Source organism: Felis catus, chromosome A2 (assembly GCF_018350175.1).
Source record: "Felis catus isolate Fca126 chromosome A2, F.catus_Fca126_mat1.0, whole genome shotgun sequence".
Classification (NCBI taxonomy): Eukaryota; Metazoa; Chordata; class Mammalia; order Carnivora; family Felidae; genus Felis; species Felis catus.
Window position 1 is genome coordinate 76,088,411 of NC_058369.1, and position 15,485 is coordinate 76,103,895.

The 15,485-nt window shown below is 41.6% G+C and overlaps 2 protein-coding genes across 4 annotated transcripts in view; one reads left to right on the forward strand and one right to left on the reverse strand.

Annotated features, from left to right (window-relative positions):
* The window catches only part of LOC101092505, a 31,602-nt gene extending 29,901 nt beyond the window's left edge, over positions 1–1,701 (forward strand). The window contains exon 6 of the mRNA XM_045052203.1: positions 1,116–1,701. Coding sequence (XP_044908138.1) covers positions 1,116–1,306 — 191 coding nt within the window. The 3' untranslated portion in view covers positions 1,307–1,701. The remainder of the gene's footprint in view (positions 1–1,115) is intronic.
* Positions 1,702–6,034: 4,333 nt separating this feature from the next.
* Positions 6,035–15,485, reverse strand: part of STARD3NL (STARD3 N-terminal like) — a 54,758-nt gene continuing 45,307 nt past the window's right edge. For all 3 annotated transcript variants that reach the window (XM_006929102.5, XM_019825306.3, XM_019825307.3), the window contains exons 8-9: positions 7,708–7,785; positions 6,035–6,530 (exon numbers count right to left, since the gene is read on the reverse strand). In XM_006929102.5, coding sequence (XP_006929164.1) covers positions 7,727–7,785 — 59 coding nt within the window. In that variant the 3' untranslated portion in view covers positions 6,035–6,530; positions 7,708–7,726. The remainder of the gene's footprint in view (positions 6,531–7,707; positions 7,786–15,485) is intronic.

Here is a 15,485-nt window from a genome sequence, read left to right on the forward strand (position 1 = left end):
ATTAATTACTTCTTGACATCATATATTTCCTGGGTAACTTCAAAGGATAGTAAAGGCAATCATTCTATAACATCATAGCTCCAATGAGGAATATTCAGGAAAGACAAGGGAGTTAGTTATGACCTCCTAACATTGGAGAGAATTTGGATTAACTACTTCCTTCCACTTTATTTTCTTTTGTTATTTTTTTAGGTTTTTATTTAAATTCCAGTTAGTTGACTTAGCGTGTAATATTAGTTTCAGGTATACAATATAGTGAATGATTCACCACTTCCATTCATCACCTAGTGCTCTCCACAACTAATGCCTTCTTGTAAAACCTCCCACCCACCCTACTGTGAACACCACCAAATTTCCATGGAGTGTGGAAATTCCTACACTTGGTAGGAATCTCATTAATGCACAATGTGTAATGGCTAAGATGCTGCTAAATAAGTAATTCATCATTATATTTTTGCTTAACTGTTTGTTGCTGGGGGTACTTATTGCATGTGGAGGTGCAGAATTAGAGTTGGTAAGAATGTATTCTTGAACATTGTGTTGCGGGGATTAAGATCTGGCTTGTGATACTTACTAGTTGTATGACACCCGGCAAATTCCTTCTCTGTCCTTAACTTATTTGTCAAATGGGAATGAAAATAATAATCTCGTAGGTTACTGAAAAATTAAGTAAGATTAAGGCTTTGCCCACAAAACTCTCAAAATTAAATATTTGGCATTTAGTTAGTGGTTAAAGCATATTAGCTAAATAGCTAACAATATGTTACTTACAGACATGCTGGGGGGTGAAGAAATGGTAAAAGCTACTTATCACGAATGTTTTTTTTCAGGGTGACTCATTCATCTAAAACATAACCTTCCTTTTTAAGACTTTGGAATGTACTAAGTGAATTTCACAGAAGTTGTTGATTCACTTGACCCGCAAGCTGGATTCTGGGTTGTCTTGGTGGTGGTGGTAGGGGTGACAGTGGTATAGATGTTTACTGTTGGGTTGGGTTGGTGCAGGAAAGTCACTTCCACCCAGGTCATCAGAATTGCATAATACGACCTACCTCCCATTAGTAAGTCCTAGCCTTTCAAAACAACAGGTGAAACTAACCGATGGCTTCTTTTAGACCCCCTACAGCTGCAGCTTGCGAACACCTCTGCCTACTACACCTACGTCATCCTCCTCGTCAAGAGCATGTTCTACACCATCATCATCACCTACTGTCTGCTTGGGAGACCAGCACTCTGCTGCAATGAGAAGAGTTGTAACACATGGTGGCCCAAGGCTCCACTTTTCTTTACTGGCTGTTTTCGCTAAAGGTGTCTGCTGAGGCTCTAGCGGGGCTTTCTTTCTGGGTGTGGGTTATTGCAGTTCACATGTGTCTTTTTTCTATGTGTCATCACTGCAGAATGGGTTTACAAACTGCTGGGCAAACAGGAAATGTCACTCTGCACCAAGAACAGACTCTGCCATGAGTCAGGGGCGGGGCCAGGGGGCACCCACAGGGGCTTCAGTACCGCTCTCTCCTTCACGCCCACCAGCCCGTCAGCCACCCAGCACCCTCGCCTCTGAGTACAGCCGGCCCCTGGGGCTCTGTATCCAGATAACTGCCTGGAGGCCTTTTCTTTTACATTTCTGGAAGCTGCCATCTTTGCTACCTGAGTTTTGCTCTGTTGTTCATAACAGGCATAATAAAAATAATCAAAAGTGTACTTTTATCTCTGTGTTCTTTCATTTGGTGAAATCTGAGAGGCTAAGGTAAGGAACAGCATGACAACTGAGCCTTCAAATTCAGCATTGGTTGTAATCATGGCCAATTCCACATTTCTAACTATTTCCCTGAGAGAGTCCTTGTGATGCCTTCTTTGGGGGCACTGGCCCCAGGGGAGCCACAGCCAGTGAAGGTGCCCAAGTTATTACTCCTTCAAAAGGCAGCTGAATTAGACTCATTTGGTTTAAGACACTCCAGTGGCAAAGGCTATAACATGTTGCATGCCTGGCTGGTGTGTCAGACCTGGACCAGTGTCTCACGTGCACCATGTTTCCCGATGTCACAAGAACCCCATGAGAGCTGCACTAACATGGGAAGGGAGGGTGCTGGAGGGGTTAAGTGCTTGGACTCTGGACCCCAAGTGCCTGGGTTTAAATCTTGGATCTATAGCTATTTGAACTCTCTGTGCCATAATTTTCCCATTTATAAAATGGACTTACAGCGACACATCTCCTGGAGTTTTGTGAATGCGATGAGTTTTTATGCTGAATACATGCAAGTCCTCAATAGCATTTGTATCTACTGTTGGCAGATATACTTTAGAAGTAATATAGAACACACACACACACACACACACACACACACACACACATGAACACACTAAGATTTACGTGCAATGCTGTAGCACCATTCACAACAGTTGCAAATGAACTCAATCGCCCAATAAGAAACCAGAAAAATAAACTAAATGATGTCACATGACGGACTAACATGCATCTACAAAAAAATGCAGATTGTTAAAGATACGGAAAATTAATCAGGAAGTGTTGTTGAAGAAATATACACGGCAGGACCATAATAAAATTGGTAGATTATACCTTCATATGATTTCAAATTCAAAACACTCTAAAAATTGAACTAAGAAATCTTGTTTCAACCACTGTCTCTACCTCCCCAACATTTGCAGGTCACATTTTTCTTTCTTGTGCATCTTTCGAGTTATTTCTGCAAATATGAGTTTACATATAAACATAAATACAAATATGTCTCATTTTCTTCCAACACACAGGTAGTATACAACATACATTATTCTGCTTTTCTCACTTATACATTCTTCAGCTCTTTTTATGTCCATATATAAGGACACGTAGCTGAACAGTATTTTACTGGTGAACGTACATTTTGTAAGATCAGTTCCTTGTGATAGACGAATGGATTCCTTCCAATCTTTTACTATTATAAAATATGATGAAATTATAATCTTGTTTTATAATATTGGACATGTGTACTTGTAATTTTGAAGGTATTGCCAACTTACCCCGACAGAGGTAACGCCATTGTGCCCTTCCCACCACAGTGTAGGTCAGTGTCAGGACTGTGCTTGTCAAACATCAGGATTTTGGTAACCTGACAGGTGAAAAGTAGTATTCCACCGTGGTTTTGTTTTTTCTGATGAGGATAACCATATTTTCATAGATTGAGTCCATTTATGTTTCTTTTTTTGTACAATATTTGTCCAGTCCTTTGACCATAATTTCTGAGGAATAATACTATTAAGTATGACACTCATTTATATGTGTATGTATATTTCTACAAATGTGGGTATAAAACACAATGTTCAATGCACAGTAGGTGGGTGAAGAAATTAGTGATTGTTTTTCTTTTTCTAATGAATCCTTTTAAAGTAAAAGTTAAAAAGGGGCACCTGGGTGGCTCAGTCGGTTAAGCGTCCGACTTCGGCTCAGGTCATGATCTCATGATCCGTGGGTTCGAGCCCCGTGTTGGGCTCTGTGCTGACAGCTCAGAGCCTGGAGCCTGCCTCAGATTCTGTGTCTCCCTGTCTCTCTGACCCTCCCCTGTTCATGCTCTGTATGTCTCTGTCTCAAAAATAAATAAACATCAAAAAAAAAAAGTAAAAGTTAAAAATTTTTAATGTTTATCTTTGAGAGAAAGAGAAACAGAGCGTGAGCAGGGGAGGGACAGAGACAGAGGGAGACACAGAATTCGAAGCAGGCTCCAGTCTCCAAGCTGTCAGCACAGAGCCTGACATGGGGCAAGAACTCAGGAACCGCAAGATCATGACCTGAGCAGAAGACGGACACCCAAACCGACTGAGCCACACAGGCGCCCCTAAAGTAAAAGTTTTTATATACTAGAATAAAATAATGTCTCATTTAAAATTGGGAAGGATTTTTTGTTTATTTACAATCAGCTTCAGTTTCTGTGAAACAGGTGCTTTTGGAGACTAAGTGGAGGTAGAAACAGCACAAGACCCACCAAATACACATAAGGAGGAAATTTAATTTTCATCCATTCCTTCATTTTCAGGGATTTAATTAGGCCTCTTTAGACCAAATACCTGGGCCTCTACTTAGAGATCTGGAACTGTTTCTGTGTATGGAAAGCACAGAGGCAAAGGGGAGACTAGCAAATGACCCAGAGCCGTGTGGGCTGATTTCAGGGCCGGGCACTCCTAGCCAGTGTCCCCCGTGGCTTCCGATCCTCAACCCCTCCCTTCCCCAACCCGACCTGGGCAGCCCTGCGGGCTCTGCTCTGCACTGGCAGGTGCAGAGAGGGGGAGGGCGGTGGTGCAGGGGACAGTGTGGGGGGCAGGAAGGGGCTGGTGTTTTGTTTTCTCAGGGTTTTTCAGGTCTATGTGCTCTATCAAATGTGGTTGATTCGTGGAAAAGGCTTGAAGTCAAACCGGCCCCCACTGGTTGGGGCTGTGCAAGCGGTGGCTGGGGTGCTGCATGATAAAATAGGGGCAGTTACACCACAGCCAACTTTGCTCACTTCCAAAAGGTCACAGCTAATGAAAGAAAAATCCATCTGCACACACGCATACGATTGCTGCCAAACATACTCTTACCCTGTGGGTGAGGGGTTCCCCTATTTTATACCAAGCTCATTCCAAGTAGCTGCTTCATGAGTTGGGAATTGTATGCCCAGGACTGTTGAGACGCTGCACCTTCAGTCCAGTCCGATGCCTCTGTTCTGCGGGAAACAGCCTGCAGACTTCTCGTAGCCCCAGCTAATTCTGACATCTACCAAGGATCTGTGCTTCTCCCTGGCGTGTGATTTCCTCAGGTGGTACTTTTGGTCTCATTTTGTCATTGCGGACAGGGGAAAAAAGACCCGGGCACATGAAACTATTAGCACAGGTAGAGGGTAGACGGGGCAACAGGAAGGGACTTTTTTCCTCACGAGAACAGACATATGGAGGCCCTTAGTCAACTGTGTAATTGAATGTCACGTGCTGGATCATCTCAGTCCTTCCAAAGGGACACAATACCGTAGCGTGAAGCTAAGCAAGGTTCCATAGCAGACATGCACAGGAGATAACAGTGTGCTGGGGGTCAAGTGGAAGAGCATTCAGTAATGTGAGCACAACGAGCAAGTGTCCCCACCTCCACGCCACCCGTGTACGGTACAGAGAGGGTGCCCAGCCCCGGGACCCAATCTGTCCGGTGCCTGGCAAAGCAGATTTTCTGAGATCAGCCTTTTATGCTTCCAGTCTGCCTTCACTGCGCATTCTCAACACAGACTTCATTCCTCTTGGTCTGTGCTCTGAGAGTCAACTTCTTGGGCGAGTCTCGGCTTCCAGGAGCATGGGCCACGTGCTACTGTTCAGCCCAGCGTATGTAGGTGAGGGCTCTTTCTCAGGGTAAGTATACAGGGACATCCGGCTGAGGCATCCATCATCTGGGGGCCTGGTGTGTATGCGGCTCCCCTCCTGAGACAGGGTATTCTACCTGAGGCCCCTCCACTGAGTTCTCGAGATTCGGCCAGACCCTGCAGACCCTCCTCGCCCTTTCTCCACTAGGAGGCTCTTTCCGCTTAGGCCTCAGCCTCCCACAACCCTCCTCGTGGCACTCTGGTCCTCTGGTCCAGTGTCAGAACGAGCACAGACGGAGCTGACGTGACCTGCACAGACGGCCAGTTGCCACCACTGTCACTACACACAGTTGAGTTTTTCTTGAAGGACACAGTGAATAAGACCAGAAAACTAACAGACACGCTGCCTTCTATGAGGCATTGAGGTGAACATGCATATCTGAAAGAAGGAGTTCACGATGTAATTTAGTTTATTTCAGTTCAAATTAGCCACATAAAGAGAAATGATGGCCACGGTCTTCTCTTGTTCATCCAAAAGAAGACTCTCACGTTATTTCAGAACCGTACTTCTAAGGGAAGGATACCATTTCATAATGAAAACAATGCAAAATGTCTGGTTATGCTCGAACATGCATCCACACCCCTCCGTGCCCCATTCGGTAATCCCAATACTTTAAGCCAAATACATAATGCCAAATAAGGAAAGTAAAATGAACCACTTCGATACGTTGGATTTTATTACTTTTTAAAATTGTACAAAGAGTGCGTAAGCATGAGTTAAAAAACACGAGGGAAATGTAGGATGTTAAAAAAAGAAATACAAAAGAAATCTGAGACATGAAACAAAAAAAAAACCTCCAACCCTGCAAAGCAAATAAAAAGAGATTTTGCTTACTAAAAAAGTGTTATTCCAATATATTAAGAAGTCTTTTGATCGGGAATACAGCACAAGACTCGGCTCCAAGTATTCACGGACAGATCAGACTCAGTCTCACCCAAGGCGGTGTGGCTCATCACATGATGCACCTGCCGCAGGCAGGCTCCTAAATGTACGTGGGTGTGGTAAGACGTCTATGAGGTATTACAATAAATAAGTTCCTTATCGGCCGTCCGCTGAAGTCAGCGGCGGGTGTCAGCACTTCAACCTGCAACAGGAAAGACCCCGGCTCTGGTCCTTGTCCTCCTCCAGTGACTTTCAGTGACGAATTTCTCACACTTGGAAGAAGAGACGAGAACACACGAATATTTGAGACGCAGTGTTAACAGGTAAAGTGCTACACTTTGCCCTGTATTTCGATGAGAAAGTCTGTGTGAAGCTGGGTGGCTACAAACACGTGAAGACCTGGGTGTGGCCACTTAAGAACTTATTTTAAAGCCTTCTTGAATTTGGCTGTTCGCGTGCCCCCATCTCTGCTGCCTCTCAAGCACCGATGCAGAAAGCGGGGCTGGAGCGGGCTGGGGCGCAGGGGCTTTAGAAACAGGGCCCGCTCGCTGCCCCCAGGCTGCCTCCGAGGCTAGTCCCTGCCTGTCCCAGCTCCTCAGCACTCTGAGCCCGGCACCACTTTCCTTCCGTCATCACGTGATTAGGCGGACACGCTGCCCCTACAATTCACTTTGTGTTCATTTGCTGCCATTTCTGGGGTGGAAGTGTTTCCCTTTGATGACCTCAAGGGGCTGAACAACACGCTCCACCTTGAGGCCCATCAGGCTACTGCTCTGGCCGGACCGCATCTTTCATCTCGGGAGCTCCACGGCACTTGGGGACACCTGGGTGCAGGTCCAGGGCGGACCCTGGTACCAGACTGGGCGGGCCTGAGTCCCAGCTCTGCCACTCGCCAGCGGTGCCCGCTGGGATGGTCACTCACCATGCTAGTCCCACTTGCCCAGGTGTAGACAGAGATGCTCGGTACCCACGTCGCGTAGGATTGCTACCCTCACTCAGCACACTAGGTAGGGTTTGTAACTGAGTAACACCTGACATGGAGACGCTCTGGCTAAGTAAACAGTAACGAACTCATTCTTACTCTGCAGAGATGTGGATGGGAAGCAGGTGTATGACAGCACTTGGCAGCAGGGATTTACGGTGTATGCAAATAATCGAATTATGATGCCGTAGGCGGGGAAACTCGCGTAAGGCTATGTGCCAATTTTAACCTCAATTAGAAAAAGAAGAAATGGGAACTCTGAGGTATTTTTTATACTTTACAAATTCATACTGATGCAAAAGAATGGTAAGAAATTTCACATGAGAAAAATGTAACCATAAATTCATGTGAATGGGACAGAGCTGGCTCTAGATTTATGCTCATATTCTTCGAACTTCACCTTGAATCTACTCAGAGAAACGATCCATACTTAACTAGTTTGTTGCTACACTTTCGGTTGCACTTACTGTAGTACTGTAGTAGTACTCATAGTTCCAAAAGGGGTTTTTCACCGTCCTGCTTTTCCTCAGCTTCTTCTTCAGATCCTACAAGGGAGGGAAAGGGAAGGAGAAAAAGTATCAGATTCCATTAAGGACACAAGCCATTTGCTTGAAATGATAATATACGGGCATCAAGTTTTATGTGGGAGGTGCATCTGCTCATTTAATCCTCAGTATTAAAGGTTGGAGTTACAAAACTGTACCTGTAAAATAAAGTTTTACTTTATTTCTCGTAGGAAGAAAACACTTAAAATAGGATCGATCGCTCACACTAATCAGTTGAATGGACTTCCCTTATGTAGTTCTGAAAGTTTTCATATAAAGCAAGAATTATTATCTACTCCTAGTCCTCCTCCTCCTCCTCCTCTTTGCTGACAGGCTTAGGTATTTTTCAAGTGTAGCTGACACTGAGCTTTGGTACAAATCATTTAATCTACTTATTTTTAACGTTTATTAATTTTTGAAAGAGAGAGACAGAGACAGAGAGAGGGAGACACAGAATCCAAAGCAGGCTCCAGGCTCCCAGCTGTCAGCACAGAGCCCGACGTGGGGCTTGAACTCACAAACTATGAGATCATGACCTGAGCCGAAGTCGGACGCTTACCTCACTGAGCCACCCAGGTGCCCCAATGCTATGTTAATCTTATGGCTTATGACATATTAGCTCGAATATGTCTATAGAAACAAACTTTCCCATATTAACTGTTTAGTTCTTTTAAGGTATACAGTTGACCCTTGAACAGCATAGTTATGATCTATGTAAGTCCACTTATATTTGGGTTTTTTCGATATAGTACTGTTTTATTTTTTTATGACTTTGTTTTAATTTTTTCAAAATGTTTGCTTTAGAGAGAGAGAGAGAGAGAGCACATGAGCAGGGGAGGGGCAGAAAGAGAGGGTGACATACAATCCAAAGCAGGCTCCAGGCTTTGAGCTGTCAGCACGGAGCCCGACACAGGGCTCGAACTCACGAACCTCGAGATCATGACCTGAGCTGAAGTTGGACATTTAACAAACTGAACCACCAGGCGCCCTACTTATTTTTAAAAGTCGCTGTACCCAGTGAGTGAGAGTTTTGAGGACTTCCTGATGCCGAGAGTGACAGTACTGTAGCACTGGAACACCGCGGTGGGTCCTGCCTTGTGAACCTTAGATTATTGGTACGTTGGACCCCGCCATTTCATTCTGCAATTATTCCTTGAGGAAACATGTCTGACGCAATCATACTTTTTTCCATTAAGTAGATTTTACTTCTAAAAAATCTGGGAAAGGGTGCCTGGGTGGCTCAGTCAGTTAAGTGTCCGATTTCGGCTCAAGTCATGATCTCACAACTCGTGAGTTCAAACCCCTCATCAGGCTCTGTGCTGACAGCTGAACCTGGAGGCTGCTTCAGATTCTGTGTCTCCCTCTCTCTCTGCTCCTCCCCCACTCACACTCTGTCTCTCTCTGTCTCTCAAAAATATATAGACGTAAATTTTTTTTTTTTTTTAAATCTGGGAAAAAATCTAGATGTTTGAGGGTCGGAGAAAAGTTAAATGATTATCTTATTTCCACAAAATATCTTGTATCCATTTATATTTATACAGTTCAAAACAGCATGGGAAATGCCTGTTTTATAATAAAGTAAAAGCAAATACACAATGAAAAAAACTGTATCCCGTAAGATCGTATTGATAAAAATAAAAACTTAAATACATCGTGCCAATAAGAAAGACTCTAAGAAAATAACCAGATGACTTGAATCACTTCTGGATATTCCAAAATACATACAACAAACTGACTTTATAAATTTTAAATTATCATCTTTAAAAAAGGGTATAAATAACATCAGCAGTATGGCCACACTTATGTGACATTACAAACACAAAACTAGCAGGAGACAAACTGAATTGTTAATACTGATGTGGTCACGGAGTTGGAAGGACAGGTTTTTTGGTTGCTGTTCTTTGTTTTAATTTTTTTAATATTTATTTTAGAGAGAGAGAGAGAGAGAGTGAGCAGGGAACAGGCAGAGAGAGAGGGAGACACAGAATCGGAAGCAGGCTCCAGGCTCTGAGCTGTCAGCACAGAGTCCGACGTGGGGCTCGAACTCACGAACCGTGAGGTCATGACCTGAGCTGAAGTCAGACGCTTAACTGACTGAGCCACCCAGGCGCCCCTCTTTGGTTGCTGTTCTATGCACATTTTTATAAAAGGCCTGTGTTATTCTCACAATCAGGGAAGGAACATAAAAAGGAGCAGTGGGAAGACCAAGGTACAGGTTAGGGATAGGGCCTCCTCACGCACAAAGGAAACAGCCTGCCTCACAGCTGCTTTCCTCTTGTCAGATAAGACGCCTCAAACAACACATTTTTTTTTCCCTTCTGAGAATGTCTGCCTGCTTTAGCGCCAAGAACAAATCTGGTCCAGTAGAATGAACAGTGGAGAATCTGAAGAAAAGATTGTGTCCCACATCCTAACCTCATAAATGTCACACAGTCCAGGTGAGCTTGTGGTGACATAAATAGATAAAGGCACAGTGGTTGGAACGCTTTGCTTTCTAGCCTATTAAATTGCTGTAAATCGTAGACACACTGGGGCCAGTTAACAAGTTCTCACTCTGAAACGAGTCTAAGGAGAATGGTCATACCTTTTCTTCCTGTTTCTGACCAGGCTAATAGCATTTGAGTGACAAGTGTCTTGGAATAATTTGGGAGTTCTAAATAAAGCCAAACTTCTAATTAAAACATAGGTACATTAAATAATATGTATCCTTTACATAATTCAAAAGTAAATAATAACAAGACCTTCTGGTTATGGTCAAGTGCAGTTAACAAACCTTCTCCTTGAAAAGCAACTGTAACACTCAACTAGACAAGCAAAACTAACCATTTCAGCAGCTGGGAAATGTCCAAAGACATACAACAATCTGAGAAGTGTTTATGTTTGAAAAACTGCAGAATTCAGGGAACCACACTGGTGCTCTTGCTGGCGTTGATCTCATTCTTCCCTCACCTCCCACCTGCTTGGGCATGAAGGGTCTTCCAAGATAGGACAGGCAGTGGGGAGCAGTGTGAGGGCGAACCGACAGACTGAGGGGTGCGCTGGCAGGAAGGCAGGGGCTGTCCTGGTCTGAGGTTGCGGTCGTGACTGCAGCAAACGTGTGCTTGGCTGGAGCCGTGTGCACGCTTAGCGGAGACTCAGCAGAGCCCAAGCCAGCCACACACTCCTGGTCAATCCCGAGGCCTTGGACATAGGCAGAGGAGATGTGAAAAAACTCAGCCAAGAGTAGAAGCAGAGGACGACTTGATATTCCCTAAAATGTGAATGTGCTACTCAATATATACAAATAACCATTTGTCAGAGGATGGAAGTCTTTTTTTCATTTCCGGTATAATGAATGTGTACTGTTAGATTAGATTTCAGTGTCTGATATACTGATTCATCAATTCTATACATTACTCACTGTTTATCCCAAAAAATGTACTCTTAATCCCTTTCACCTATTTTACCAATCCCCCCCCCACCCCCACCACCTGCCCTCTGGTAAAAAGTCTGTTCTCTGTATTTAAGAGTCTGTTTTTTTATTTGTCTTTCATTTCTTTGTGGGTTTTTTTTTTCCTTTCTTAAATTCCACAAATGAGTGAAATCATATGGTATTTGTCTTTCTCTGACTGACTTACTTCACTTAGCAGAGGATGAAAGTCTTATGAAGGTGTTTGAGCACAATTTCTGTCTAATTACTAATCACTGGTGACCACAGCTAAGCTTAAAAATAAATTAAAAATTAAAAATCTGAGTAGGGTTAACACACACTGCAAGGGGCACAATTTCACAGATTTTGCCTAAGCAATTTTCTAAGCAAAAACATAACAATAAAAGCAACCTCTGGAGGGGGAAATTGGAATCTAGAGTTGCTAAAATATATTTTCAACAAAATATTTTTCAACTAAAAAAAAAGATAGGAAAAGAATCAAAAAGTGTGACTATTCTCAGGGGGATAAAACCCCGTAACAATTCAATAGAAACTGTCTCTGAATGTGTCCAGGTATTTTATCTAGCAGACAGACTTCAAAGCAGCTATTAAAAATATGTTCAAGGACATACAGAAAACCACGTTTAAAGAATTAAAGGAAAACATGACCACAATAAATGAACAAATAGATTCTAAAGAATTAGACAAATTACAAAACAGAAAAGGTACTTAAAAATGTAAAATCTGGAATAGAAAAATATAATATTTAAGTAAAATATTCTCTAGAGGGGTTTAAAAGAATATTCAAGTTGGCAGAAGAAATAATCTGTGAAACTGAAGATAGGGCTGTATAAGTTATCCGATCTTAGGAAGAGAGAAAAAGACTGAAGAAAAATTGAAGAGTTCAGAGACCAATGAGATAGCATATATGGAATGAACTCCCAGAGAGGCAGAAAGGAAAAAAAAGAACAGAAAAAATGTTTGAAGAAACAATGGCCTAAACTCCCTCATGGCTAAAACATCCCAATTTATTTGAGAGATAATAATCTAGATACTTAATAAAGTAAAGAAATACTGATTATGATGTATACAGATTCACATGTAGACACATAATAGGCAACCTGATGAAAGCCAAGCACACATGAAAAGAAAACGTAACACATTAAATTTCATAAGAGGTCGCTAAAGCAATGCCTAGATGAAAATTCATATTCTTTTTTTTTATGTTTATTTGTTTTTGAGAGAGAAAGACAGACAGACTGTGAATCAGGGAGGAGCATAGAGAGAGAGGGTTTGAGAAAGGGCTCAAACCCACGAACGGTGAGATCATGACTTGAGCTGAAGTCAGATACTTAACCGACTGAGCCACCGAGGCACCCCAAAATTTATAGCTTTAAATGCCTCTATCAAAAAAGAAGAAAAATCTAAAATCAATCATGGAAAAGAAGAGTAAGCTAAACTCACCCAAACAGAATAAAGGAAATAAAAATTGGAACAGAAATAACTGAAGTGGAAAACAGAAAAACAAGAGAGAAATACCAATGAAAACAAGTCCATTTTTTTGAAAATCACAAGTTTGACAAACATCAACCTAGAGTTACAAAGAAGAAATGAAAGAAGACACAAATTTCCAAAATCAAGAAAAAAAGAATATCGCTACCAACTCTACAGAATTTTAAAATGATTATAAGGAAATATTATAATTTGTGTCAACAATTACATAATTTAGAAGAAATGAATTCCTAGAAAGACACAAATTAACAAAATGGACTCGAGAAATAAAAAATCTGAATACATCTATACATAATACAGAATTAGCAATTAGAAGTGTTCCCACAAAGATAATTAATTCTTAGCCCAGATGGTTTCTTTGAAGAATCTATCAAACATTTAAAGGAGAAACAATATTAATCATTCATAAGAAGAATTCATTCAGAAAATACAGTGTTTAGGAAGACTTTCTAATGTATTCTATGAGGTCAGCATTACTGATATTAAAGCCAAAGACATAAAAAGAAAACTACAAGACCAATAGCTAAAATATCATGAGAATCAGTATAAACATTCTCAAGAAAATATTAGCAAATCAAATCCAGAAACATAATAGTGGATCATCCAGCATGACCAATAGGAATTTTCCTAGATATAAACAGCTGATTTGACATCCAAATATTATTTAATGCATCACCATATTAACTGAATATAGGACAAAAACCACATTATCATCTCAATAGATGCCTACAGAGCACGTGAAGAATTTAATGCCCATTCATGATAAGAACTCCCAACACACTAAGAATAAAAGCAAACTTCCTCAACCTGATAAAGGGCATCTATGAAAACTCAGAGCTAATCGTACTTAATGATGAAAGACTGAACGTGTTCCCCCAAAGACCAGGAACAAGACAAGGATGTCTGCTCTTGAAATTTTTTATCCACCTTTATTTATTTATTTGAAAAAGAGAAAGACAGCAAGGAAGGGGCAGAGAGAGAGGAGAGAGAATCCCAAGCTGGCTCCATTCTGTTAGTGTGTAGCCTAACATAGGGCTCAATCCCACGAACTATGAGATCATGACCTGAGATGAAATCAAGAGTCAGATGCTTACCCGACTGATTACCCAGGTGCCCTTGCTGTTGACATTTCTGTTTAACACGGTATTAAGGTTCTAGACAGTGCAACAAGGGGAAAAAAGGATATCTAACACATTGAAAATTAAAACTAAAAGTCTTTATCCACAGATGACATAATCTTGTATGTAGATAATGCCATGAAATCTACAGGCACACAAAACCAAAACTAGAACTAAGGAACAAGCTTAGCCTTGTTGCAAAGTACAAATTCCATAAAAAATCTATACAAAATATGAGTTGTATATTTATGTACTAGCACGGACAAATTGAAAATGAAATTAAAGGAACAATTCCATTTACTGTAGAACTAAAAAGGATAAAACACTTTGGAATTAATTCAACAAAAGTAGAGCAAAACTATGCTGAAAATTACAAAACAACGCAGAGAAAAATTAAAGAATATCTACATAAATGCAAAGAGGGTCCATGTTCATCGATTACAAGATTCAATATTATTGTGATGGCAAGTCTTCCCAAATTCATCTATAAATCCACTGCAGGCTTTATTCACAAAAAATTAAGAAGCTCATGCCAAAATTAACATGAAAACACAAAAGACCTAGAACAGGCAAAATCATTTTGATAAGGAACACAATTGGGAGAACCGATAAGGTCACCCTGCAGAAGCAATGTGGGGGAGGGGCGCACCCCAAATTTGACTTGGATGTTGAGACTGATGAAGCCGCACACACAGAGGGTGTGAACAGGTTTATTACTGACACAATTTGGGGTTCTGGGGACAGCAGGACGAGCCATTCAAACAAGGTCTTAGAGCACCTGATTTCAGAGCTCACAGAATTCAGTTACGTAATTAAGCCAGGGTGGTCCTGGTTCAGAGAGAGCATATGGGTCACCAGAAGAGAACAGAGAGTCCAGAAATTAACCTGTATTTATGGTCAACTGGACTTTGATAAATGCGCTGAGTTAAGTCAGTGCAAGACAGGATAGACTTTTCAACAAATGTTTCAGCTACAACCAGGTATCTGAGGGCAGAAGAGTGAACGTCATTCCTTACCTCCTCCATGTGTGAAGACTAATTCACGATGGACCATAAACTTAACGGAAGAGCTAATACTATAAAATCTTCTAGAAGAAAACATAGGAGGAAATTTTTGTGACACAGGGTTAAGGCAAGGAGTTCTTAGATGTGACCCCAAATGCATTATCCATAAAAGAATAAATTCTGATAAGCTCTGACTTCATCACGATACAAAACATGAGCTTCAAAAGGCTCTAGGAAGAAAATGAAAAGACTACAACCTTGGAAAGAAGTATCTGTGCATCACAGAAGAAACTTTTATCTGATAAAGGGTTTTTATCCAGGATGTATAAGGAACTCTTACAACTCAGTAAAAAGGCAAACAACATAACTTAAAAAAAAGGGGTGTGTGTGTGTGTGTGTGTGTGAAATGGACATTTCTCCAAAGAAGATATCTGAATAACTAATTAGCGCATGAACAGATTCTTGAGGCCACCAGTCCTTATGGGCAAATGAGGACCACAAGGAGATAGCACTTCACACTGCTGGAATAACTGTGATCAAAAAGACAGCCTTGGCCATGAGGCTTGTCTGTGAGAACAAGGAGAGCAAGCCCTTACACACTGCTGGAGGGAGTGCAAGATGTGCAGCAACTCTGGAGAACGCTTTGGCAATTACTGG